The sequence below is a fragment of the Hyalella azteca genome, unplaced genomic scaffold, assembly GCF_000764305.2.
Source record: "Hyalella azteca isolate HAZT.00-mixed unplaced genomic scaffold, Hazt_2.0.2 contig2203, whole genome shotgun sequence".
NCBI lineage: Eukaryota > Metazoa > Arthropoda > Malacostraca > Amphipoda > Hyalellidae > Hyalella > Hyalella azteca.
Window position 1 is genome coordinate 34,163 of NW_025932487.1, and position 25,798 is coordinate 59,960.

At 44.7% G+C, this 25,798-nt stretch overlaps 1 protein-coding gene across 1 annotated transcript; it reads right to left on the minus strand.

The window, feature by feature from the left end:
• Positions 1-581: 581 nt before the first annotated feature.
• Positions 582-24,765, minus strand: LOC108670820. Its single transcript, XM_047885495.1, has 13 exons — positions 24,576-24,765; positions 23,875-23,944; positions 22,665-22,773; positions 22,101-22,197; positions 21,689-21,814; positions 6,549-6,751; positions 5,901-5,976; positions 4,507-4,608; positions 4,033-4,083; positions 3,148-3,313; positions 2,720-2,742; positions 1,657-1,758; positions 582-782 (listed from the first exon to the last, which is right to left on the minus strand). Exons 1-13 carry the CDS (start codon positions 24,627-24,629, stop codon positions 582-584), a joined length of 1,380 nt encoding a protein of 459 aa, XP_047741451.1. The 5' UTR covers positions 24,630-24,765.
• Positions 24,766-25,798: the final 1,033 nt, after the last annotated feature.

Below are 25,798 nucleotides of genomic sequence, written 5' to 3' on the forward strand. Positions count from 1 at the left end.
CGCCATATATTTTCGTTTTCTTTTGAAGCGCGAAGAAAACGACCAGCGATGTTCAGGGGTAAACTCACCTAATCTTTCCCTTTTTTGTTGATGTGAGAAGAAAACGACCATCGATGTTTAGGGGTGACTAATTTACCTGGTTTCTGGGTGGCCGGTCCAGTGCGCGGCAGATTTTGCTTCCAATGTTACCGCGGATTCGATGCCGAATGCTTCTGTTGAACAAAAGAGTCATTCACTGAGAGAATACTCAGCTAAATAATAATATAAAATATCTATTTAATACATATTTATTATTAATAATATTTTGATGCTACACACTCAGAGAAATGAGAGAAAATTTAACCTAATATCGATGCACTTTTCGCCCCTGTGTTGGATATCAGTCCCGCTTTCTGCTCGACTTTAGGATAAGGAAATGGTTGAATACTTGGACAATGTGATCCTCTCATTTTTCTTTGTGTATATGTTCCAAAGCTTATCATATATTTTTCATCTTTGTGTTCATGAAAGTACCTCACTTATTACTAATCACTTATTTTTTACCTTTGTAAAGCACCTCACTTATTATTAAGTTTTTATTATTATCTCTCCAAGTTTTCCACGCGGTAGCACTTGCCCTGCAGTGCGGTTGTGTTAACCAATGACGTCAGCGTTATTACTTCATCTTGTAGCGCAGGTAACACGCATGTGACCAAAACACAACTCGTCGTGACATCACCACACCGTAACACCACGCCATCACCACCATCACCGCCGCCGCCATCTTGGATCACATCTTCTCCCTGTTATATTAGGCTTAAGGTTCAGTAAAACATTTTCAATAAGTGCAAGAATTTCGTCACTTAGAAGCCGGGGTATTTACATATACTGTATAGCTCATTTGTACAAAAACTATTTATTTGTAGTGCAGCAGGTCTAGTTTACTGCGTAGCAAAGTATTAATTTTATCGGTAATAGCTTCNAAGTTACCCTAAAGCACACGTATAAATTACCCCAAATGTTCACACAAAATCAGAGGACGTTCCACAAACTGGCTTAAGTTACCCTACATGGCATGCCTTCCCATACCATGTCTGATTTGCATGGATATACACGTCCCACTGTCAGACCACACGCCACCAGCCCTTCTATCCCCTATCCACCAGCAACCCTATTATTCAGCCCCCATATCCACCAGAACCCCTATCCATCAGCAACCCCTATCCACTGGCCCCTTTATCCACCACCTCTCCCAGCACAAGAATTGGGGGTGCTGATGGAGTGTTTACCATCCATCAGTACGCATTATAATCCACGAGGAAGCATATGGTCCATAAGGATCATCCATTAGCAGCCTCGCAATGTTATATCTCTCGTTTATTATCAATAAATATTTATAATATACATAACAGGCTTATATTAAATTATTAATGCTAAAAATAATGTTATTACTCCCGTGTAATAGCAATAAAATATACTAGCAATAAATAATGATAATATCTATAACAGGCTTATATTAATGCTAAAAATAATGTTATAACTTCAGAGTGGTAACAATAAATATTTATAAAAATACAGAGACTTTTTCAACGAGGCTAAGCTCACAGTGAAGAAACAATTACTGCTAAATTATTATAATTTAAATTGAAACAAATTCCTGTTAGTGGAGCAACTGACCTGCACCTGAGTGCCGACCAGCAGCAGGTGACCACCAACAGCTGCAGGAACCTGAAGCTGCAGCTGCACACTCACGGACCTCGTTACGCCGTTGTTTTGCACCTGAACAACAAGTCAACTGAATGGGTCATGTGTTCAGGATCTAAGAGAGGGGGAGTTCACCCTGGAGACCTTCAAGAGACAACTGGACGTGTCCTGGGCACAATCCCAACCAAAGGATCTAAGAGAGGAGGAGTTCACCCTGGAGACCTTCAAGAGACAACTGGACGTTTTCCTGGGCGCAATTCCAACCAAAGGATCTAAGAGAGGGGGAGTTCACCCTTGAGACCTTCAAGAGACAACTAGACGTGTTCCTGAGCACAATCCCAACCAAAGGATCTAAGAGAGGGGGAGTTCACCCTGGAGACCTTCAAGAGACAACTAGACGTGTTTCTTAGCACAATCCCAGATCGACCTCCCCTGCAACACTACCAGCGGCGAGAAGCAAGCAACAGCATCGTGCATCAGGTGGCCCAAATGAGGGCGGATGAACAGACTTGCCTAATCTTCAACATTCTTCAACACCGTTTTCTGTTGATGCGAGAAAAAAAGTCCATCGATTTTTAGGGACAAACTCGCCTAATCTTTCCGTTTTCTGTTGATTCAAGAAGAAAACGACCATCGGTGTTTAGGGGCAAACTTGCCTAATTATTGCCTTTTCTGTTGAAGCGCGAAGAAAACGATCATCGATCTTGAGGGGTAAACTCAAATAATCTTTCCGTTTTCTGTTGAAGCGCGAAGAAAACGATCATCGATGTTCAGGGGTAAACTCACCTAACCTTTCCGTTTTCTGCTTATGCAAGAAGAAAACGACCATCGATGTTCAGGGGTAAACTCGCCATATATTTTCGTTTTCTTTTGAAGCGCGAAGAAAAGGGCCACCGATGTTCAGGGGTAAACCGACCTAATCTTTCAGTTTTCTGTTGATGAGAGAAGAAAACGATCATCGATGTTAGAGGTAACTAATTTACCTGGTTTCTGGGTGGCCGGTCCACTGCGCGGCAGATTTTGCTTCCAATGTTACCGCGGATTCGATGCCGAATGCTTCTGTTGAACAAAAGAGTCATTCACTGAGAGAATACTCAGCTAAATAATAATATAAAATATCTATTTAATACATATTTATTATTAATAATATTTTGATGCTACACACTCAGAGATATGAGAGAAAATTTATCCTAATATCGATGCACTTTTCGCCCCCTGTGTTGGGTATCAGTGCCGCTCTCTGCTCGACTTCAGGATAAGAACATGGCTGACTTCTTGGACAATGTGATCCTCTCATTTTTCTTTGTGTATATGTTCCAAAGCTTATCATATATTTTTCATCTTTGTGTTCATGAAAGTACCTCACTTATTACTAATCACTTATTTTTTACCTTTGTAAAGCACCTCACTTATTATTAAGTTTTTATTATTATCTCTCCAAGTTTTCAACGCGTCAACACTTGCCCTGCAGTGCGGTTGTGTTAACCAATGACGTCAGCGTTATTACTTCATCTTGTAGCGCAGGTAACACGCATGTGACCAAAACACAACTCGTCGTGACATCACCACACCGTAACACCACGCCATCACCACCATCACCGCCGCCGCCATCTTGGATCACATCTTCTCCCTGTTATGTTAGGCTTAAGGTTCAGCAAAACATTTTCAATAAGTGCAAGAATTTCGTCACTTAGAAGCCGGGGTATTTACATATATAGCTCATTTGTACAAAAACAATTTATTTGTAGTGCAGCAGGTCTAGTTTACTGCGTAGCAAAGTATTAATTTTATCGGTAATAGCTTCATTATTTGATGTATATTTATATATTTTAGTAGATAAGAAAATTCAATTATCTTTTATGAAACAATCACAAGGCTGCCAGAGGCGTGACGTCACCCTTTTATATAGCTCATTTATACAACAACTATTTTTTTGTTGCGCAGCAGGTCTGGTTTACTGCGTAGCAAAGTATTAATTTTACCGGCAACAGCTTCATTATTTCAAATATATTAATATATTTTAATAATTATCAAAATTCAGTTATCCTCTATGGAACAATCACCCCTGTTCAAAAAAGGTGACAGGAGTAACCAGGTAACTACCGTCCTGTAAGTCTCACTAGTGTTGTGTGTAAGGTGATGGAATCGGTTATGAGGGATAGGATTATAGATCACTTGACTGTTAACCATCTTCTATCATTTTAAATCTACCGTCCGTAAGGCCAGTCTAGTCAAGAAAAGTACAAGAATCGGCGACAGGCCTATCCAGGCCTATTTATTTAATGCCGAAGATACTATACTATACCACTATACTATACTAATCACAAGGCTGCCAGAGGCGCGAGTCACCTGCGGCAGCGCCTCCACTGCGCATGCGCCGCTACGCCCGCCGCTGCTCAGCTGCAACCAATGGAAGGAAAACAGGGTTAAATTAATGTTAAAAATAATATTATAGCTCTCGTTTGTTATCAATAAATATTTATAATATCCATAACAGGCTTATGTTAATGTTAAAAATAATGTTGTATCTCTCGTGAAATGGTAATAAATATAATAGCAATAAATATTGATAGGATCTATAACAGGTTTAGATAAATTCAAAAAATAATGTTATAACTCCAGAGTAATAGCAATAAATATTATAATATCTATAACAGGCTTATATTAATGCTAAAAATGTTATTACTCCTGTGTAGTAACAATAAATATTTATAAAAATACGAGACTTTTTCAAGCGAGGCTAAGCTCACAACGAAGAAACAATTACTGCTAAATTTATTACGATATAAATTGAAACAAATTCCACTTAATGTAGCAACTGACCTGCACCTGAGTGCCGACCAGCAGCAGGTGACCGCCAGCAGCTGCAGGAACCTGAAGCTGCAGCTGCACACTCACGGACCTCGTTACGCCGTTGTTTTGCACCTGAACAACAACAAGTCATTCACAAAACTGAGACATTTCAGGCAAGGCATTCATGAAAAAAATATATTACACTTAGAAAACTGAATGGGTAATGTTGTCCATATAGTGGCACACTTTTCTACCTTCCCCCCACGAGGAGAAAGTGAGCCAAGGTATGGCAGTATGTCCCATATACTACGGCAATAGGTGCATCGCAGACTTATTCGCTCTTCTGGGCCTCCCGTAAATCATATATCAAAAAATATAACTCAGTACTCACTGTAGCGAGTGACAGAGAGCGCATTTTCTCGTCGACGAAAACGTAAAGTCACGGACAGACGGACGGACGGACGGACAGACAGACGGAGGGACGGACAGACAGACAGACGGACGGGCATGACGAGCACAATAGGGAATTTTTCACATAAATGAGAATATGCGCTAAAAATGTCATGAGACATTTTTATTAATATATAATTCATAAGAAATATCTAACGGCGGCAACACTTAAAGAAATCAAATGGGACACGTTTTCCAAATTGTTACCCACCGTGAACGTGGCATTAAGAGACTGTTTTGTCGGACCAAATCGGGTCAGGGTGACTCACAAAAGGGCAAAAAGTGCATTACCATTTAAACAAAGACACGTCACTTCTTTGAGTGCGAGTTAGAGAACATCCTGCATTACAATGCGTCATGTCATTCATGAAATGTTCGTGCTGTAGCGAGCATGAACATCCCAGTCGAAATTCGAATTCCATTCTCAGATCGGCCACCTACCCTATATTCGGCTGGAAATTATGAGCTTAGTTATAGTCATGGCGCATTAGAGTCATGGCGAGGCGCTGTTCTACGATATTATAGAATTTGTATGTATTTGCGCATGATTGTTAAAGCACCAATACCTGTGGAATACCTCAGACTACACCGCTCTCTGAATACGAGCCTTAAGTATCCAAATTACCTCCTAGCATATTAGGATAGGTGTTAGGTATCCTTCAGTACCTAAATACCTTCCATCTGCCCCACCCATTCCACACTGTTATAAAAAACGGTGAAAAAGGCGTTCTAGTGGCCGGTGGCCCCGTGAAAATAAATAAACTGTTTCACCGTTTTTATGAGATGTTTTACTGATTTCTAGTGTTAACTTAGAATAAAAACGGCGACACGGTGTTCCTTTTCACGTGCCATCGACCGGCCACTGAAACGCCGGTAATACTGTTAACGGTAATTTTTCTAACAGTGCACGTAACTACTGGTAAAATAAATCACTCACTAGATGATTGGTTGCTAAGGTGACTAGATAAAGTTACCTTAGCAACGAAGTCTAAAGCCTGGAGGGCGGCCGACGTCGCTGTGCCGTAGTAGATTGCGTCCGGGTCCGTTAAACTGAAGGCAAATTGTTAGATAAGAAAGATTAGGTAAGAGCTAAGATTAGAAAAGTAGAACATGAGATAACATTAGATATGTAAAATTAAGTAAGAGAATTTAGATAAGTAGAAATAAGTAAGAGAATATGCATCATGTTGAGGCAATAAAGATGTACATGCGGTGAATGACGCTGAAATGATATGAATCTAACACAGAAGGTGAATGGTAGGTATTGCAATGAGATCATAAGTAGAAATAAGTAAGAGAATATGCATCATGTTAAGGAAATGAAAATAAACATGAGATGAATGATGTAAGCTTATATGATATGAGTAAAACACGACGGTCACATGATAATGATGAATGAAACACAATGCTTGAATGGGACAATCGTTCACTTTCATGGTTTTCAATATGGCCGCTATGTCCGGTCGGCAATATCAAATAAATTGACTAGCACAAAACAATTTTAAAGACGTTTAAATAATAATATTACTTGTATACTGGTTTAAAAATATTTTTAATGGTAAAATATTTGAATATAACTCGAACTAATTTGTATCAGCATATATTGAGCACGGGAAGCTGACGTTTGTACAACGATGCTGACGTCCCTGGTGACCGCCAGCGTAGCTTTGTCAGCAGCAGCGGCGTTCAGCGCTGTCACGCTGACGTCAAACTCCAGCTGCGTGACATCAGCACCCTCAGCACCCTCAGCACCATCAGCACCATCAGCACCATCAGCACCCTCAGCACCCACAGCACCGACCGACGTGCTGATGGCCATCACCACCTGCGTGTTGAAATCAAACGAGTGTTAAGCCCAGCCTTCAACAACAATGAATACAGGGTTATTTTTACAATACAGCTCTGTTATTCTAAATGATGGACCTAATTTAAAAAACTTGTATTTATTTAGGTAAAAATTCAAAATTATTCATTTATACACCAATTTACAGAGAAAGATTCAAAGTTTTTGCTACATATGACCAGAGGTGGGCAGTAGCGCGCTACATGTAGCGGCCGCTACTATAGCGGCAGCTACATTTTCAGTAGCGGTAGCGGTAGCGGCGTTACATTTAAGCAATTGTAGCGGTAGCGGTAGCGGCGCTACATTTAAGCAATTGTAGCGGTAGCGGTAGCGCCCGCTACATTTAGAGCATGTAGTGGTAGTGGTAGCGACCGCTACATTTCAAAGTAGCGCTGCCCATCTATATTGATATATACTGTATAAGCCGTCGACATGTTAGAAGTACTCGACTGAATGTTGCAAGCGAATAATGAATGCCTGCAAGAATTTCGTACCAAAAAGGACTATAAAAAACAAAAAAACGTTCCATATTGGTTTTAAAACCTCAATCCCAACTAAAATATTTCTCGAATTTTTTTCCTACTTCAGAAACATATTTCATTTAGCTAACCAATNGGCGGGACGTAAACAGAGTTGCTGGTAGAGGCGAGACGTAAACAGAGTTGGTGGTAGAGGCGGGACGTAAACAGCTTCCTTAACGTAACCCCATAAGGAATAGTCACATGAGGTGAGATCTACCAGCTCTTTTGGTTGACTTACGTGGACTACGAACAAAATTTTCTTCAATCCTTCTTATGTCATCCTCAGATACACGGGGTCATCCTGAGCGTTTTCATTTTTACATACTTCTACTTTATTTAAACTACGGAAACCAAAGACTAATTCTCTTTCTTGTCGGTGGTTCAATACCGAATTTGAGATGAATTGCCCGATGCACTGTAACCAGCCACTCACTTTTAGCAAATTCAAGAAAGCAGAAAACCTTGTGCTGTACAGCAGCCATTCCACTCACAAGTGATAGTGAGAGGGTGCGCACGTAGGCCACAAATTTTGCTCTTAAATAAGCCCTGGAGAACGCCTAGCTTCACCATGCATTAAATTTACTCAGCCTTTAGAGCTAGAAGCCGTAGACTACGCTTGAACTCTGAACTCCGTAATCCAGAACAACGACGCACCGCCGAAAGATAATAGCGCCGTAGGTTTTCAGCCACTGTTTAAGCATGCTCGCCATAAGCAGGCAGTTCCCCACCCGGCTGTACCTACTCCGGCCTAACCTCTTCTGGCCTAATCTATTCACGCTGTCCCGGCTCACAACCTTCTTGCAGCCAATGACAGGCTTTACCAGCACACTTGGACCGCCTTTCTGACTTCCTGCAGCCTATGAGGTTATGTTAGGTCCGCTCAGGCCTGTTTTGGGTGGAGAAATGTTGAAACTTGTGTAGATTAGGCCGGAAGAAATTTGGCCAGATGCAGTATGGCCAATTGACCATGCTAACCTTCAGCAAGCATAAGTTGTGGCTGTGGACATCCGGCGCTATGGCTTTGAGCACATGACTTTATAGGCAGTTATGCTCTATAGCGTTCTTGCCTACGGAAACGAATATGTGTAATACTAAATGTGAAGTTTGGCAGAGCTGGCCTTCGCCATGCGCCCCATATTGAAACACCATGCAAGGCGGCTGGCTGGCGAGAGAACTCTATTGGCCGTTTCTGCAACTACCTCTGCTGCCGTTCAATTCCGCGTTTTGATTAAAAATCATTTTGAATATTTCTCTTTCCATTGGTGTATACATTTTTGATTCTGAATTTATACTTGAATAAATACGGATATATTAAATTGGGTCCATCATTTAGAATAACCCTGTATAATAAATATCAATCACATTATCTATATAACATATATCAAAACACAGTGGCAATGTAATAAATATCAAACACAACAATATGATCTATATCAAACACAACAACATTATAATACATATCAAACACCATAGCTGTAACCGCTGTTTTTCAGCCAATGGTTGGTCAAAATTAAAGACGTCTAAACTATGAATATCATAAACAATGGTCTTCACGTTACAGTCATTGAGGAGTAATTCAGACAAGTAGCCAATAAAACTTGAGATGTAAAAGGGTTGTAATTTTTATTTTTCAATGAATGGTAAACTCGGCATTCCTTGATGAGCCTCCTTGTTGTAAATATTCTTTCTAAAAAAATAGTTATGATCGAGCCTGCTGATACACGGAGGGAAAATCCCGCATACTAGCTGCTCAAATGGAGGCGTTGTGGGAAGTATGAGGGGAAAGAGACGTCGTAAATTACTCGACTGTCAGTTCACGACGGGCAGCATGGGGCAGGGAACTCAATGAGGGGCGAAGAATAATACGTGGCCAGTGTTCGGCCTAGTCCAATTAGTTATAGCCGACCGTTGGCCATTCCTCGGCCACCTGAAAGCGACCAGTTGCCGCGAGAAACGGGCTGGCTAGGATATCATATTACAAAGAGTACAAACTCGAGGCAGATCAAGGATTTTATACGATGGTCGCGAAAACCTCGCTCAGACTTCGCACGGCTTTCAATCAGGGCCTTAAGCACAGCAGAATTGTAGCAGTGAGTTGCGAGTTCGAGACCGCAAAATGCTGTGAATGTTCTGTGATGTTAAGAATCGGTGACAGGCCTACGGCCTAATAAATGCTGAAACCGCTATTATTATTATTAATACCTATTGTCGGAAGAGATCACATGCATCAGAAATGTCATTTGTATTAGTAGGATAATGAGGGATCGTAAATAGAGGTAGAGCTAAATTAATGAAATTTAATCGGTAAATCNCTTCGTCTCGATCTTGTGTCCTTGCGAGGCTTACTGAGCAATTGGCTGCAGTACACTCATCTCTGGGACCAGTGCAGTTTAGTGCCGTGTCATTTAATTTGTGGCATTGTGGCTTTTTTTCATTATTATAATATAACCTTCAGGTCTTATTCATAAAGATGTTTATTTATTCGTGCTATTTCTTCATCTCTTAGGGCAGAGCGGAGTCCCTTTCCTCTGCAATTCCTCCAATTACGTTTAGGATTTTTAGCTGCTTGGATTACGAAGCATGTTCAAAATACTTGTAAAGATTGATTGAATTATGATTGATCCCAAGACATCATCATTACAGGGGACATAATAGGAGCAATGTTAGACATTAGGCAAAACAACAGCCTAAATAACGATGATAACAATAGGATAGACAATAACAACGGCAAGGATGACGATAATACGCGGGTAACAACGAGGATTGCAAGGGATATAACTGTACAGATAATTTGAACTATACCGCGAGGTAGTATTTTATTCAACAATGAATATTAAGGTGCTTGCACACGGGGAAAGTTGTGACGGACAGTGCAACTTTAAAATACTTACCGCCACTATTTACCGTGCTAATGGCCTCGTAGATTTCCGTGAGGCATATATATGTTGCCGATCGAATACCAACTACTGGTCACGGAAGGATCCGGTAAGCCTTTGGCCAGTGGTATGATAATGATCGCAGTTAGCATTCGAAGGTTGTACTGGCTGCCACTACTGTTCCTGTGTACAAGCACCTACAATGGCTGTTATATACATGGGCTGTCCTGAGTTTTGGAATAAGGTATGGGGCGCTCACCGACGTCGGGGTCACCGGGTACGCCAAGGACCGTCACGCTAAGCGGCGTAGAAACGTCCACGATCTCCCGCTGGGTAGAGAGAGGGTGGGGTTAGGTCTCTCAACCACATATTCATCTCTCTCTTCTTTTTTTTCTTCTTATTATTCGTTTTTTAACATTCTCCCCTCTCTCTCTTCTTTATTCCTTTTACCACTTTTTACCCTGCCCATTTCAATGGTCTTTCCTGACATTACTGTCGATCTTCCGCTGATTAAGCCAGCCGTCAGTAACCAACCACATAATTTTATTCTTAATAATAAGACTGTCACATCACCAAATATCGTAGTGAATAAGTTGGAGAGTAATGACCATTAGTATTACAGATGTCCTGATTGTCTGCCTTACTCGCTCCTCTGCCAAAGGATTTGCAACCACATCATGACCCTACAGCCACACTTACTCCGCCCTCTACTTTCATGCAGTCAATGAGGTAAACGTTGCGCGTTCGGTTATGTTTTTTGGGTGGAGAGTCGGAGCAAGTGAAGAGGTAAGGCATGCGAGGGTTAAAATTCCATGAAGACTTTACTGTGGCAGTGGCCTTAAATGCTAAGTGTAGCTGTGCATGTTTAGCGCTGAGAGTTGGCTTCAGGGCTGGCTAATGATTCAAATTTGTGCCCAATGGCTGTGTTCAAAAAATTTGGATGCTGGCCTAATATTGCAACAGCCCTAACAAAAATCCTAAAACACCGATTTTAACCATCGAGATTCACTTTTCCGACTTTATGGTGGCTTTGGAGAAGGACTAGGGTTGGCTGAGCCGAGTCAGGCCGTGCTTGCCATCTGATCAGAGGCTGCACTTCAAGCGCGACTAAAGCGACAAAGAGCGACTGATTTACGTTCTCCCCGAGTCCTGGGCGGCACCTCACCGACCAAAATTTGGATGCAGGCAACAGGTGCTGCCTAGGACTCGAGGAGCACGTAAATCAGCCGCTGAAGTTGTTGGAGTTGTAGTTATAGTTATTAAAGGCAAGGACCTCACGCAGGTTGGAGTTGTAGTTGTAGCTGCTCAAGGCAAGGAACTCACGCAGGTTGGAGTTGTAGTTGTAGCTGCTCAAGGCAAGGAACTCACGCAGGTTGGAGTTGTAGTTGTAGCTGCTGAAAGTGACGCAGACGACCACCTGGAAGTCCTGTTCCTCCTTCGTCAGCAGGGACGGCGTCAGCTGCGCCGTCAGCAGAACGAGCAGGACACGACGTGTCGGCAACCGTACCACGTCACCCGCGCCACCCACCACCACATCTGTAACGCAGCCCTATCACGTCACCCATCACCACGCCATCCACACCGCCCAAAATCTCGTCACCATTCCACCCACCAATGCGTTTGTAACGCATTCTCACTACGCCACCCACCACCACGTCACCCAGACCACCAACCACCACGTCACCCAGACCACCCACCACCTCGTCACCCAGACCACCCACCATCACGTCACCCACGCCACCCACCACCACATCACACAGGCCCCTCCCCTTCATTCCCCGTGACTCACCCGGATACCCGCTGTTGCCGGCGGTCGCCGCCCCCTCCGCCACCGACACCCCAAACCCCCGGAGCCCCACATCCACGTTCCCCGCTGCAATTTTTTGGGCCCATTTAGCCTCGAGGCCCCGCGGCCCCCCGTAGTATAGAAAGACGGCCCCCCGCCCCCCATCCTCAAGGGGAGCACCAACCGCCAGCTCTGCAAAGAACAGGAGAGCTCGGTTTAACAAAAAATATAACAAAAAGAAATACAAATAAGAGAAATTTTAACAAAATATAAGACTTCATGGATAAAAAGTGAGAAGATCTAACGGAAATGAACAGGGAAACACTCTCAGAAAATTTATTGGGTCATATTGTCCAAATAGTGGCAATCTCTTTTCGTGCATCATTGATACGTAATTTATCCTGGTCAAATTGGGTCAGGATAACCCACTCAGGTCAGAAACATAACTCAGTACTCACTGCAGTGAGTGACAGAGAGCGCATTTTCTCGTCGACGAAACCCGCTGTTGCCGGCGGTCGCCGCCCCCTCCGCCACCGACACCCCAAACCCCCGGAGCCCCACATCCACGTTCCTCGCTGCAATTTTTTGGGCCCATTTAGCCTCGAGGCCCCGCGGCCCCCCGTAGTATAGATAGACGGCCCCCCGCCCGCCATCCTCAAGGGGAGCACCCACCGCCAGCTCTGCAAAGAAGTGTTCAGTGACAAAAAATTTTAACAAAAATATATAAGATTTTTCGGAGAAAAAGTGAAGAGATCTGAAGAAAATAAACAGGGAAACACTTTCAGAAAAATACTGGGTTTTATTGTCCAAATAGTGACAATTTATTTTCGTGCATCATTGATACGAAATTTATCCTGGTCAAACTGGGTCAGGATGACCCACTCAGGTCAGAAATATTACTCAGTACTCACTGCAGTGAGTGACGGAGAGCGCATTTTCTCGTCGATGAAAACTTGAGGTCACGGACGGACAGACGGACAGACAGACAGACAGACAGACAGACGGACATGGCGAGCACAATAGTGCATTTTTTCCATAGATGAGAAAATGCGCTAAAAAGTGCATCGCTATTTGGACAAAGTCTCACTCGTCTCTCTGAGTGCAGGAACAGGGGCACCGCGGCTCACCAGGGTACCCGTCGAGGTCGAGGTCACCGATGCGGGCGACGGCGGCGCCGAAGCGCCCCCCGGGGGCGCCGGAGCGGAGGACCACGCGCTCCACCAGCAGCCGTTGGACGCCGCCTCTGGACCAGCCGTACACCACGACCTCTCCGTCCTCGGACAGCCCACCTGCGGGAGGGAGGTGGTGGTGGTGGGCGAGGGGGGTGTTATGGTTCCTTTAACATGGCGGAAATTCGTGATCTCGCTTAAAAATATATATAGAAAATGCGAAAATGGGTAAATAATTTTTTCCATACAAGGAGAGGTGGGGGGTCCCCATTAACATGACGGAAATTCACGATCTCGATTATAAATATATTCTTAAAATGTGAAAAAATATATTCCAAACATGTGTTTGCACGGTGCAGAATTAACAGTTGTACACATCCAGTTGGATGAAGAATAACGCTGATGTCGAAAAATTCTCAGGCAGGTTGCACTGAGAGAAGTGGGTGGGTCTGGATGACCTACTTAGATGAGCCAACCGCGTCCTAATATCGATGCACTTTTAGACTCACTTGCTCCATTTGTGGGTCATACTGACCTACTACTGGCCCTTTATATTCCAGGCATGACTCACGCCACCCGTAGCATAGATACGTAGAGAGAGCATCTGGGCGTCAAAGCGATTTTACGCCACAAGTGAGTCATTTCTTAAATTTGAATGGCCAGAAATAGGTCAGTATGACCTATAAATGTGGTAAGTGAGTCAAAAAAGTACATCGCTATTTGGATGCGGTTGACTCATTCAAGTGTGTTGACTCATCATGACACGCCCATTTCTCTCAGTGCGGTGCAGTGGTTACAGTTCAGGGCCCATACTTAAAAAAAGTTATGAGATCTTAAGTTCATCAGCCAATCATTGACGGCCTTTCAAGCAAAATCCACCAATCATAGTCAAGAAAACAGAGCGTAAGTACTTACGTTCACTTAGCGAGTTTTGAAAGTATGTCCCCAGATTACGAAGTTGAGCAATGAGTTGCAGATTCGAAAAGCCTGTTATAGTCGCAAGAATTCTTTGATGTCTAGTACCTGTATCAGCGACTGGCCATATTTGGCCTGTTCAACGCTGACATCGCTATTACAATACAATTTGACGTCGATTCATGGTAGCCCTACCGACAGAGGCGAGAGGCGCTCCCACGACCAGGTCGTCCACTCCGTCCTTGTCGAAGTCGCCCGACGCCAGGCTCTGGCTGAAGCCGGAGTACGCAGAACGTCCGACTACCACCGCCGACACCATCGCACTGAGTCCCTCTGCATCCACCTCCAGTATGTAAACCTGTAAGGAGGTGGGGTTCTGATTGAGATTTTGGGGTTCCTCGCTATTCATATCAAAGAGTTTCGGACGTAACAGTCCCATGGCACGCTGGACCAAAACCAACTTTAAGCATTGTTAATTACTTATAGCATCGGCCTGGTAATTATGATCACCTTGCCGGTGCTGCCATCGCGTGGTGCCCCGGCTGCCACCAGCTCCGTGTTGCCAAAATAGCGGCCAGATGACACGCTGTACCCTGTGGAGGTGGTAACACCGGTGAAGTGCTGCTTGTACTGCATTCACTGTACGTACAACATTAGTTACGAGATACGAAATAGCATATGACAACACTGTCGAAAGAGCAGCATTTGAGCAACATTTGGCAACACCGCAAAAGAAACACCATTTGGCAACACCGCGAAGGGGGCAACATTCGGTAACGTCGCAAAGGAGGCAACATGTGGCAACACTGCAGAGGGAGCAATACGTAGCAACGCAACAAGTGAAGCAACATGTGGCAACACCATAGAAAGATCAACATTTGTCAACACTGCCAAAAAGCAACATGTGACAACACTGCAGAGGGAGAAACATTTGACGGGCAACATCGGACAAAGAGTACCATTTGGCAACACTGCAAATGGGGCAACATTTGGCGACACTGAAAAGCGTTCATGTGGTAACACTGCAGAGGGAACAACATTGGCAACACCGCATAAGGTGCAACATGTGGCAACACCGCAGAGGGAGCAATACGAGGCAACGCAGCAAGAGAAGCAGTAAGTGACAGCACCGTAAAAGAATCAACACGTGGTAACGCCGAAAAAGGAGCAACATTTGGTTAAGGTGCTTATACACAGGACTAGTATTCGCTCCGAGTACTCGCGGCGAGTTCAGTTTTACTGGCTGAGAGTCTATACATGAGGAGAGTATTTGGTTAAAGGTGCTTGTACAACACGGGGATAGTGCAGACGGCTAGTAGATCTGACAGTTGCCAAATGTCTGCCGCTTGGTGTCTATCCCGCAAGGAAGCTTAGACACGAGGCAAGTTTAAGGTGTCGCCGTGCCGGTATCAAAAGGCCCGTTTACACTAGGGGAAGTCACCCTGCACGAGGCAGGGTGACTGTGAATCGCTAGCTCGCCAATCGCTTCGCTGCCCACAAGAAGCGCACGTAGACGCTGCACAGAGGGGCGGTGAGGCGCTTGTCTCGTTTGTCTTTCAAACACTACTTTCTCAATTAGCTTTTGCTGGAATATTAATCGTCGTAACGTACATCCTATAGTAGATGGTACTTTTGGAATATCTATAAGAACAGTTTAATATCATCAGAACACCCCTTGACGTTCTTAGAACCGTCGTTGTTGGGACAAGACACAGTTCATTACATTAGAGAATACTGAGCGGCCCAAGCAGGATAAAGAACGCACACGTGTACTCACTACGATTGCCGCAGCCCTACTAGAACTAGACCGCACATAACAACTTGAACCGCTTCGGCGCAAATGCATCAGCTACTTGCATCCGAAAAATAATTCATCAAAATTTTCGGCGTTAGAGTACTCTGGCACCGAATACTCGGAACGAAAACTGACCCCCTGTATAAGCACCTTAACGCTGCAAGAGGAGCAACATTCGGCACTGCAGTGAGTACTGAGATCTATATTTTTTTCTTTTTCTAACCAACGTTTCTGACGAATAGGTTCATTAAATTTGGAGGTATTAGTCAGTTTTCGAACAATAGAATTTCTGGTATATTTCTGGTATTTTGAGCTAGGCAATCTGGTATTCTCTCAGAGAAAAAACCTGGCAACACTGGTTAACAGTCCGCAGGCGCCAGTGCGTCGTTGGGAGCTGTCATGTTAGGTCTGCGCGTGGTGGCATATGGAACGTATTGAAGAGTTCGATGATGCAGTTGGTGGCATAGTTGCCATTATTGCTGAGGAGAAGAAAAGCTTTGTATATCAGCGTAGTATGAGTGAGAGACCTAATACGGTCTCGTTTAACTTTCAAAACACTGCTTTCTCAATTAGTTTTTGCTGGAATATTCATCGTAACGTACATTCCAGAGTAGATGGTACATTTGGAATATCTATAGGAAAAATAAAATATAAAACTTGTACCTATAAAAGCATCCATAGGTACAAGTACAACACATGTTGACGCTTTTAGAACCGTCGTCGTTGGGACAAGACACAGTTCATAATATTAGAGAATACAGAGCGGCCCAAGCAGGATACAGAGCGGCACACGTGTACTCACTACGACTGCCGCAGCCCGACTAGACCGCACATAACAACTTGAACCGCTTCGCCGCCAATGCATCAACTACTCGCAACCGAAAAATAAATCATCAAAATTTTCGGCGTTCGAGTACTGGCACCGAATACTCGGAACGAAAACTGACCCGTGTATAAGCACCTTAACGCTGCAAGAGGAGCAACATTCGGCAACGCCACGAAAGGGGGCAAATATGACAACGCAGCACTCACCGAGGTAAGCGTAGGATGACTTGGCCTTCCCCGGCAGCGCCAGCACCGTCGTAACGAGGGCCTGGGAGGACCACGGCCTGCGTGTGCCCCAGATGAGAGTACCTGGGTTACGGAGGACATGTGGGTGTTCCATTAGCCCCTACATATAAAAAGGCAAGGTATAGGAGGCATGGTAGTGTATAGGAGGCAGGCTAGATTAGAGATGGTATGGTAGTGTATCACGAGGTATATTATAGTAACCATGGTGGGATATATATAACAAAGCATTTGAGGATCAAAGTCTGGGACGCCATTTGGGGGGCTTCAAACGAGGGCTTCAATTTTGCACTTTTCACGTATATCTGCATGCACGTGTGACGATAGGTTACGAGAAAACTTTTTTGCTATGCAAGATTTAAATGCGACAACAACATGAAATTCCACAGAAATAGTTCCATTCCGGAAGATGGAACACATCTACCTTGGCCATGCCTTCAAAAAAGTTAAGTGATCGTAAGTTCATTAGCCAATCGTTGACGGCCTTTCAAGGAAAATCCACCAATCATAGATAAGAAAATAGAGCGTAAGTACTTACGTTCACTTAGCCAGTTTTGAAAGTATGGCCCACCGTATGGCCCCTGGCACCGAAGTTCGTTTGAACCAGACATTACCATAAATGTATCGTATAATAATAATATTCACTGTAGAGGACGCGGGAGATCATATGTCAATCTGTACACATGCAAAACAATAACTGAACTAGCTCCAAACTTTCATAGTGTGACCTTCAGGTACGACAACAGATTTTACAACAGAGCTGCGATCAAATTTCAATCTGTGCCGGAAGGATCTCTTTCCGTGGCAGGACCGAGTTTAGTCGTGTTAATGGAGCTAATAAGATGCGAGCACATCCTTGAGACCTTTAGGAGACGACTGGACGTGGACCAATGCACAATCTCTGATCGCTCGCCTCTGTACCACCACCAGCGGCATGAAGTAAGCAACAGCATCGTGCATCAGCTGGTCAAACTTAGATGCACAGTAATTTCAGGCTAGCAAAATGATATACAATCCTCGTTGGCACGAGATGGGAGCAAGCAGGAATGGGTCATAGCTGCTGTCTTGACCCACTTGCTCGCTTGCACACCAAATAGTGCCAATCGGTCACCCACCTGTTTCTAGTACACCCACTGCTTCTGGTACACCCACCTGCTCCTGGTACACCCACTGCTTCTGGTACACCCACCTGCTTCTGGTACCCGCACCCGCTTCTGGTACACTCAACTGCCCACACGTACACTCACCTGCCCACATGTACACTCACCTGCCCACATGTACACCCACCTGCCCACATGTACACTCCCGGTGCCCCGATGACGACGTTGCCCAAGTCCTGCGGGAGGAAAAAAAATCTAATGGGTTATATTGTCCAAATAATGACGCACTTTTATAGCACGTAGCACTGATACGTTCTCTTGCCGGTCCAAGCTAGGTCAGGATGGCCAATAAAGTGCATCGATATTTGGACAAAGTCTCCTAATTTCTCTCGGTGAAGGCATGGGAGACGGGACATTGCGGAGCTGGACAGTCCACTTCGTACTTACCACATTACCACACGTAAGTACCACATTACCACACGTAAGTACCACATTACTACACGTAAGTACCGCACTCGTGGTACTGGTACTCACCTGCATGACGGCTGCGGACATACCAGCCTGGCCGTACTTGTAGTTGTAGAGCCTCTCCCCCGTACCAGGTTCCACGGCCAGCTGGTCTCCTGTGGGGTACAGACGTGAGTGGTACCACTTGGTGGTGCTTAGGGGACAACAGAAGGGACAACTTTGTCCCTTAGAGGGGACAAAAGGGGCTAAATCAACAAGGACACTGCTAACAAGCCACACAAAGGAGCATCAACACAAACCCACAGTCACACAAAACAACACATTCATCATACAACACACACATGTAACCAGGATTCTAGGTGTCACTCGCAGCATTTCCTTGTCTTTCGAGCCACACGTACAGAACATACAACAAAATGCAGACCAAGGCGCATTTAGAGCTCCCGCAGGAACAGCATTCAGACAGAACATGGAGACCCTTTGTGTACAAACAGGACAAACGATCATTGCTGGTCTGTGCCTTTTCAACCTAGTCACCCATTATTTCACCCACACTCCACAACCACATGCTGCCCATGCAAAACTCAGCACCCAGAATGGCAATAGGTAGCACCCAGACCCCAACATCCAGTCATATTCATGCTGAAACAAAAGTTCGCCTCCTAAACATGACTTCACCTCGATAAGGCATCACCTCTGTAGATGTCCTCGCCATGAGAGGCCCCAATTCCTTGCATCGGCATTCCTCAACCCCCTCATCCCCTGGCAATACCCTGCCATCACCTTTAGAACCTTCAACCCCCTCATACCCTGCCACCACCTTCAGAACCTACCCCCAGTACCCACCTAAATCACTAATACTCCTGATAATCATTACCTCACAATACTAAACTTTTTACTCCCGTCCACAGACTCAGCAAACTTAAAAAATATACACACACATTTGAGCGGGAACGCACTCTAGAATCCACCAATTAACATCATAGACGACACACCGCCAGACATCAGCCATGCAGACCCTGCAGACAGGGTGCACCTTGAGGGATGCGGGGGACATATACCACTGCCCGCTGGCCACCATTCCTCACTAAACTCTTACAAACACCGCCTGGACAGCACTCACTCGGACCTGTGCCCCCAATGTCATGCACTCCTCCACACCGTCAAGCATCTTCTGCTTGATGCCCGGAGCTGGCAGCACCCAGGCTCACGATCGGCATTAACATCCGTTGCACAGCTATGGTCCTGTCTCTTATACACATCTAGATGTGTATAAGAGNAATAGCGTAGTATGGCGGTGTTGGTGTTGATTAGTACGTTAAATATGTTGCTGGGCCTATACTTTCAGAAAAAGTTAAGAGATCGTAAGTTCATCAGCCAATTATTGACGTCCTTTCAAGCAAAATCCACCAATCATGGAAAAGAAAATGGAGTGTAAGTACTTACGTTCACTTAGCGAGTTCTGAAAGTATGGCCCATGGCTCATAAAATAGCAAAATTTTCACCGCTGGTTGCGGTCTCGAACACGCAAATCACTGCTACAATTTATCTGCGCTTAACCGCCCGGATACCTCGCCGATTTGACTAGAACTTTTGCACAGAACTGGGATCGAACCAGCAACTTACTGCTACTGTCTTGGCACTCTTAAGGGATGAGGGGGAAGGGTGAGGGGGAAGGGTGAGGGGGAAGGGTGAGGGGGAAGGGTGAGGGGGAAGGGTGAGGGGGAAGGGTGAGGGGGAAGGGTGAGGGGGAAGGGTGAGATTTCTGACTTCCTGCAGCCTATGAGGTTATGTTAGGTCCGCTCAGGTCTGTTTTGGGTGGAGAAATGTTGAAACTTGTGTAGATTAGGCCGGAAGGGATTTGGCCAGATGCAGTATGGCCAATTGGCCATGCTAACCTTCAGCAAGCATAAGTTGTCGCTGTGGACATCCGGCGCTATGGCTTTGAGCACTTGACTTCATAGGCTGTTATGCTCTCTAGCGTTCTTGCCTACGGAAACGAATATGTGTAATAATAAATGTGAAGTTTGACAGAGCTGGCCTCCGCCATGCGCCCCATATTGAAACACCAAGGCGGCTGGCTGGCGAGAGAACTCTATTGGCCGTTTCTGCAACTACTTCTGCTGCCGTCCAATTCCGCGTTTTAATAGGTTAAAAATCATTTTGAATATTTCTCTTTCCATTGGTGTATACATTTTTGATTCTGAGTTTATATTTAAATATATACGGATTTATTAAATTGGGTTCATCATTTAGAATAACACTGTATAATAAATATCAAACAAATTATCTATATAACATATATCAAAACACAGTGGCAATGCAATGAATATCAAACACAACAACATTATAATACATATCAAACACCATAGCTCTAACCGCTGTTTTCCAGCCAATGGTTGGTCAAAATTAACGATGTCTAAACTATGAATATCCTAAACGATGATCTTCACGTTACAGTCATTGAGGAGCAATTCAGACAAGTAGCCAATGAAACTTAGTGAAGAAACAGTGAAAGTTTGATTTCAGAAGCAAAGGCCCGGTAACATTCGGTCACTGGCACAGTGAAACACAGGCCACGATGAAATGCTACAATCAGAGACCAAGGTCATTAGCCACAGTGGTTAGAATTGATTTGCATAAGTCTGCTTAGGGTAAATGCACACAATTAGATAGTAATAACTATTAGTACAAATTTATTAATAGAGCTCATAATTCGAATCGATGTCACACAACGTAGCTCAATTAAACTTAGCGTCTTCATGCCATAAGGTTAAAATCTTTAAAGGCAGGGTGGCCCAGTGGTTAAAAGTTCAGAGTACCAAGATTGGCGCAGAGAGGCGCGGGTTCGATCCCAGCTCTGTGCGCCAGTTTCTGGTCAGAATCGGCGAGGAGGCCGGGCGGTTAAGCACAGCAGAATTGGAGCAGTGAGTTGCGAGTTCGAGACCGCAAAATGCTGTGAATGTTCTGTGATGTTAAGAATCGGCGACAGGCCTACGGCCTAATAAACGCCGAAACCGCTATTATTATTATTATTATTAAAACGTACCGGTCAGCGTCGAGGCCAAAAAATGACTCGTGTTGACGAACCGTTAATTACTGACACATAGTTAAACGAACAAGTGACGTACGAGATGCGTATAAGCTGCAGCTACAATAACAATACAATAAATATGAAGCGGTTTCCCATCACGAATAATTATGCCCCTAGCGCCACTTACGGTCTGGCGGGCGCTGATTGGCGAGGGCAGACGACATGTGACCGCGGCTGATTGGCCGCCACCGGCAGGCGTGAGCGTGCACTCGACAGGAGCGTGACGTGCCGTAACGTGCCTGGGCAACCGCAACTGTCGCCGGGGGAGGAGGGGTTTAGACTTTAGGGCAATATGCGTTCGAACCAGACAAATTATACTAATATCAGTATAAATTGCATTATTCGTTTTCAATGACTCAATTTAGAGAAGTACACATATTTTAAAGTCGATCAGATGATTAATTTCTTTTACTAAACACCAGGGAGGAGTTGAAGGCTGGGACTTACCGCTATAGATGAGTTGTAGGCGTGAACAACCACCAGGCAAGAATTGTAGGCGAAGACTTACCTCTAAAGATAAGTTTATGACGGGAACTCACCACTAGGGAGGCGTTATAGGCGGGGTCATCTTCCACCAGCACCGTCACCTCCACCAACAGCGGCGCGTCTGTGCCCAGCACCCAGTGCGTCAACCCCCTGGGGAGGAAGTGGCTCTACACATGAAGTTCCTTAGCTTGAATAGGTGTCATTTTCTCCTGGAGTATTTCCTTCAAGGCATTCAGATCCCCCCAGATAACTCAGGAGTTTTAGGCACCGCCCCGACCGTGCTGAAGCACCACCCTCGACTGCTACCAAGCGCCACTCATAAGTGAACCCGTGAATTAAATTAGGTTAGCTTCCCATGGCTCGAACTAACGGCTAGTTCCCCCATCTCGTGGCTGTTACCACTGGGCTTCAGTTTAATCTTAGCAGTGGTTGGCTAGAGCTCTCTCGGTCCCTGGACCTTCTCCTCTCCGGATGTGGAGAGGAGAATGTTGCCCCTTTCTCTCTAAAGGCGTATGTTGCCTTTTTAGCGTATGTTGCCTCTAGAGGCGTATGTTGCCTCTAGGCGTATGTTGCCTCTAGGCGTATGTTGCCCCTTTCTCTCTAGACTCTCGGCTTACCCCCCAAGAACTGTGCGCACCAGAAGACGAGGGTGGCAGGCGTCGCCCCCACAGCCCGGAGCCATCACCGCCGTCGCCACCGCACGCGTTACCGAGTCCCGTCGCAGCGCTGGTGGGAGGGGTTGAAAGATTATTAATCGCACTAGTGCGAGGTATTATAGCACCTGTCTCTTATACACATCTAGATGTGTATAAGAGACAGGNTGTAGGGCCTGGCCATGTCAAGTTAATAGCACTTCGTCTTTTGTGTCCTTGCGAAGCTGACTGAGCTATTAACCGCAGTACACTCATCTCAGGGACCAGTACAGTTTAGTGCCGTGTCATTTAATTTGTGGCATTGTGGCTTTTTTTCATTATTATAATATAACCTTCAGGTCTTATTCATGAGATGTTTATTTATTCGTGATATTTCTTCATCTCTTATAGGGCAGAGCGGAGTCCCTTTCATTTGCAATTCCTCCAATTACGTTTAGGATTTTTAGCTGCTGGGTTTACAAGGCTTGTTCAAAATACTAGTAAAGACAGTAAAGACTGATTGAATTATGATTGAACCCATGACATCATATTACAGGGGACATAACAGGAGCAATATCAGGCATTAGGCAAAAGAACAGCCTAAATAACGATGATAACAATAGGATAGACAATAACAACGGCAAGGATGACGAGAATACGGGTAACAACGAGGATTGCAGGGGATATAACTGTATAACAGGTAATTTGAATTACATATAACGCGAGGTCGTATTTTATTCACAAATGAACATTAAGGTGCTTGCACACGGGGTAAGTTGTGACGGCCAGTGCAACTTTAAAATACTTACCACCACTATTTACCGTGCTAATGGCCTCGTATATTTCCGTGAGGCATAGATTGCCCAATACCATCTATTTATCACGGAAGGATCTGGTAAGCCTTTACACCAGGGCCTATACTTTAAAAAACAGTTAAGAGATCGTAAGTTCATCAGCAATTGATGGCCTTTCAAGCAAAATCCACCACCAATCATAGACAAGAAAATACAGCGTAAGTACTTACGTTCACTTAGCGAATTTTGAAAGTATGGCCCCAGGCCAGTTGCATGATAATGATCGCAGTTAGCATTCGAAGGTTTTACTGGCTGGCACTACTGTCCTTGTGTACAAGCACCTACAATGGCTGTTATAAATGGGCTGTCCTGAGTTTAGGAATGAGGTATGGGGCGCTCACCGATATCGGGGTCACCGGGTACGCCAAGGACCGTCACACTCAGCGGCGTAGACACGTCTATGATCTCCCGCTGGGCAGAGAGGGGGTATGGTTAGGTCTCTCAACTGCATCTTCTTCTCTTTCTTCCTACTCGTTCTTTTCTAACATTATCCCCATTTCCTCTGTCTTCTCTTTCCCTTTACCGCTCTCTATCCTGCTCATTTCAATGGTCTTCCATGACATGACGGTCAATCTTCCGCTGATTAAGCCAGCAGTCAGGACCACATGACCACAGAACCAACCACATGATTTTATTCTAAGTAATAAGACTTTCACATCACCAAATATCGTAGTGAATAAGTTGGAGAGTAATGACCATTAGTATTACAGATGTCCTGATTGTCTGCCTTACTCGCTCCTCTGCCAACTCACGGCCGAGGCTCGAAACACAACTGTTTTTAAAAAAACAATCACAAAGGGACACTTTTCAGTCATTAATTCTGATGAAAGCATTCAATCGAAATAAATCTACGGTGATACCAACAAAAATAATCCGTTATTTGAGGGAGACCAGTAACTTTTAGGACACTTGTGCTCGTGAGTTAATTAGGCGCATTTTTATAGGTGTGTGTTGATAAGGCGTGTATAATGTTGGCATTTGTAACAATCATGTGCGTTGTTGCAGGTTGAATTTAAAATACTTGGTGTTGAATTGTACCCACGTGCAGTTTGGCCGGCAGCTCGGAGCAGCTCTGCCTGCCATTGGTCAGAACCATTTGAATGCTGGCTTGTGATTGGCTGAGTCCCGGTTTAGCGTTGAGGAAGAAGGCGCGAGGTGGAAGGCCAGACGTCGGCGCTCCGTCTATCGCTGCTTCCACGCGCAGCCCTGCAGGTGGCAACCGGTATGAGACCGGTGCATGATCAGCATATGATTAGAGCGTCATAAACGCATGATCAGCACGTAAAAGGTACGTGATTAGCACGTACAAAGACTGCTTGTAATTTATCGACTTGCAGGCAACTCATGCAAACCCCAACAAAATTTGGGGATTAATGTTCGCGGCCGCATTGCCCAGTACTTTCTCTACTCTCATAGCCTTGCCCATGTTTAGGCATGCTTCTGGGTAGAGTAGCCTATGAAATTAATCAAGTGTTAATAACAGTAGGCGCCGTACGCCCGCAGGTACCGCTCAAGTCAGTATAGTCTTCATGGATTGGCAACCACATCATGGCCCTACATCCGCACTTACTACGCCTGTCCACTTTCCTGCAGCCAATGAGGTAAACGTTGCACGTTTGGTTATGTTTTTTTGGTGGAGAGTCCGGGCAAGTGTAGAGGTAAGGCATGCGAGGGTTAAAATTCCATGAAAACTGTACTGTAGCAGTGACCTTTAATTTTAAGTGTAGTTGTGCATGTTTGGCGGTGAGAGTTGGGTCCAGTGCTGGTTAAAGATTAAAATTTGCGCCCAATGGCTGCGTTCAAAAATTTGAATGCTGGCTCAATACTCCAACAGCCATAACAAAAATCCTAAAACACCGATTTCAACCGTCAAAATTCACTTTTCCGACTTTATGGTGTCTTTGGAGAATAAATAAATCAATCAATCAATCGTCAGTTATGGAAAGATCGGGTTCAAAAGGCCGGATCCCTTGTGAATCAAGTCACGAAAAATTCAAAAATCTGCAACAGGCCATGGGCCTATTTTTTCAGTGCCGACACTTCTATTCTATTCTATGACTAGAGTTGGCTGAGCAGAGTCAGGCCGAGCTTGCCATCTGAACAAAGACTACATTTCAAGCGCGGCTGAAGCGACAAAGAGCGGCTGATTTACGTTCTCTCCGAGTCCTACGCGGCACCTCACCGACCAAAATTTGGATGCAGGCAACAGGTGCTGCCTAGGACTCGAGGAGCACGTAAATCAGCCGCTGAAGTTGTTGGAGTTGT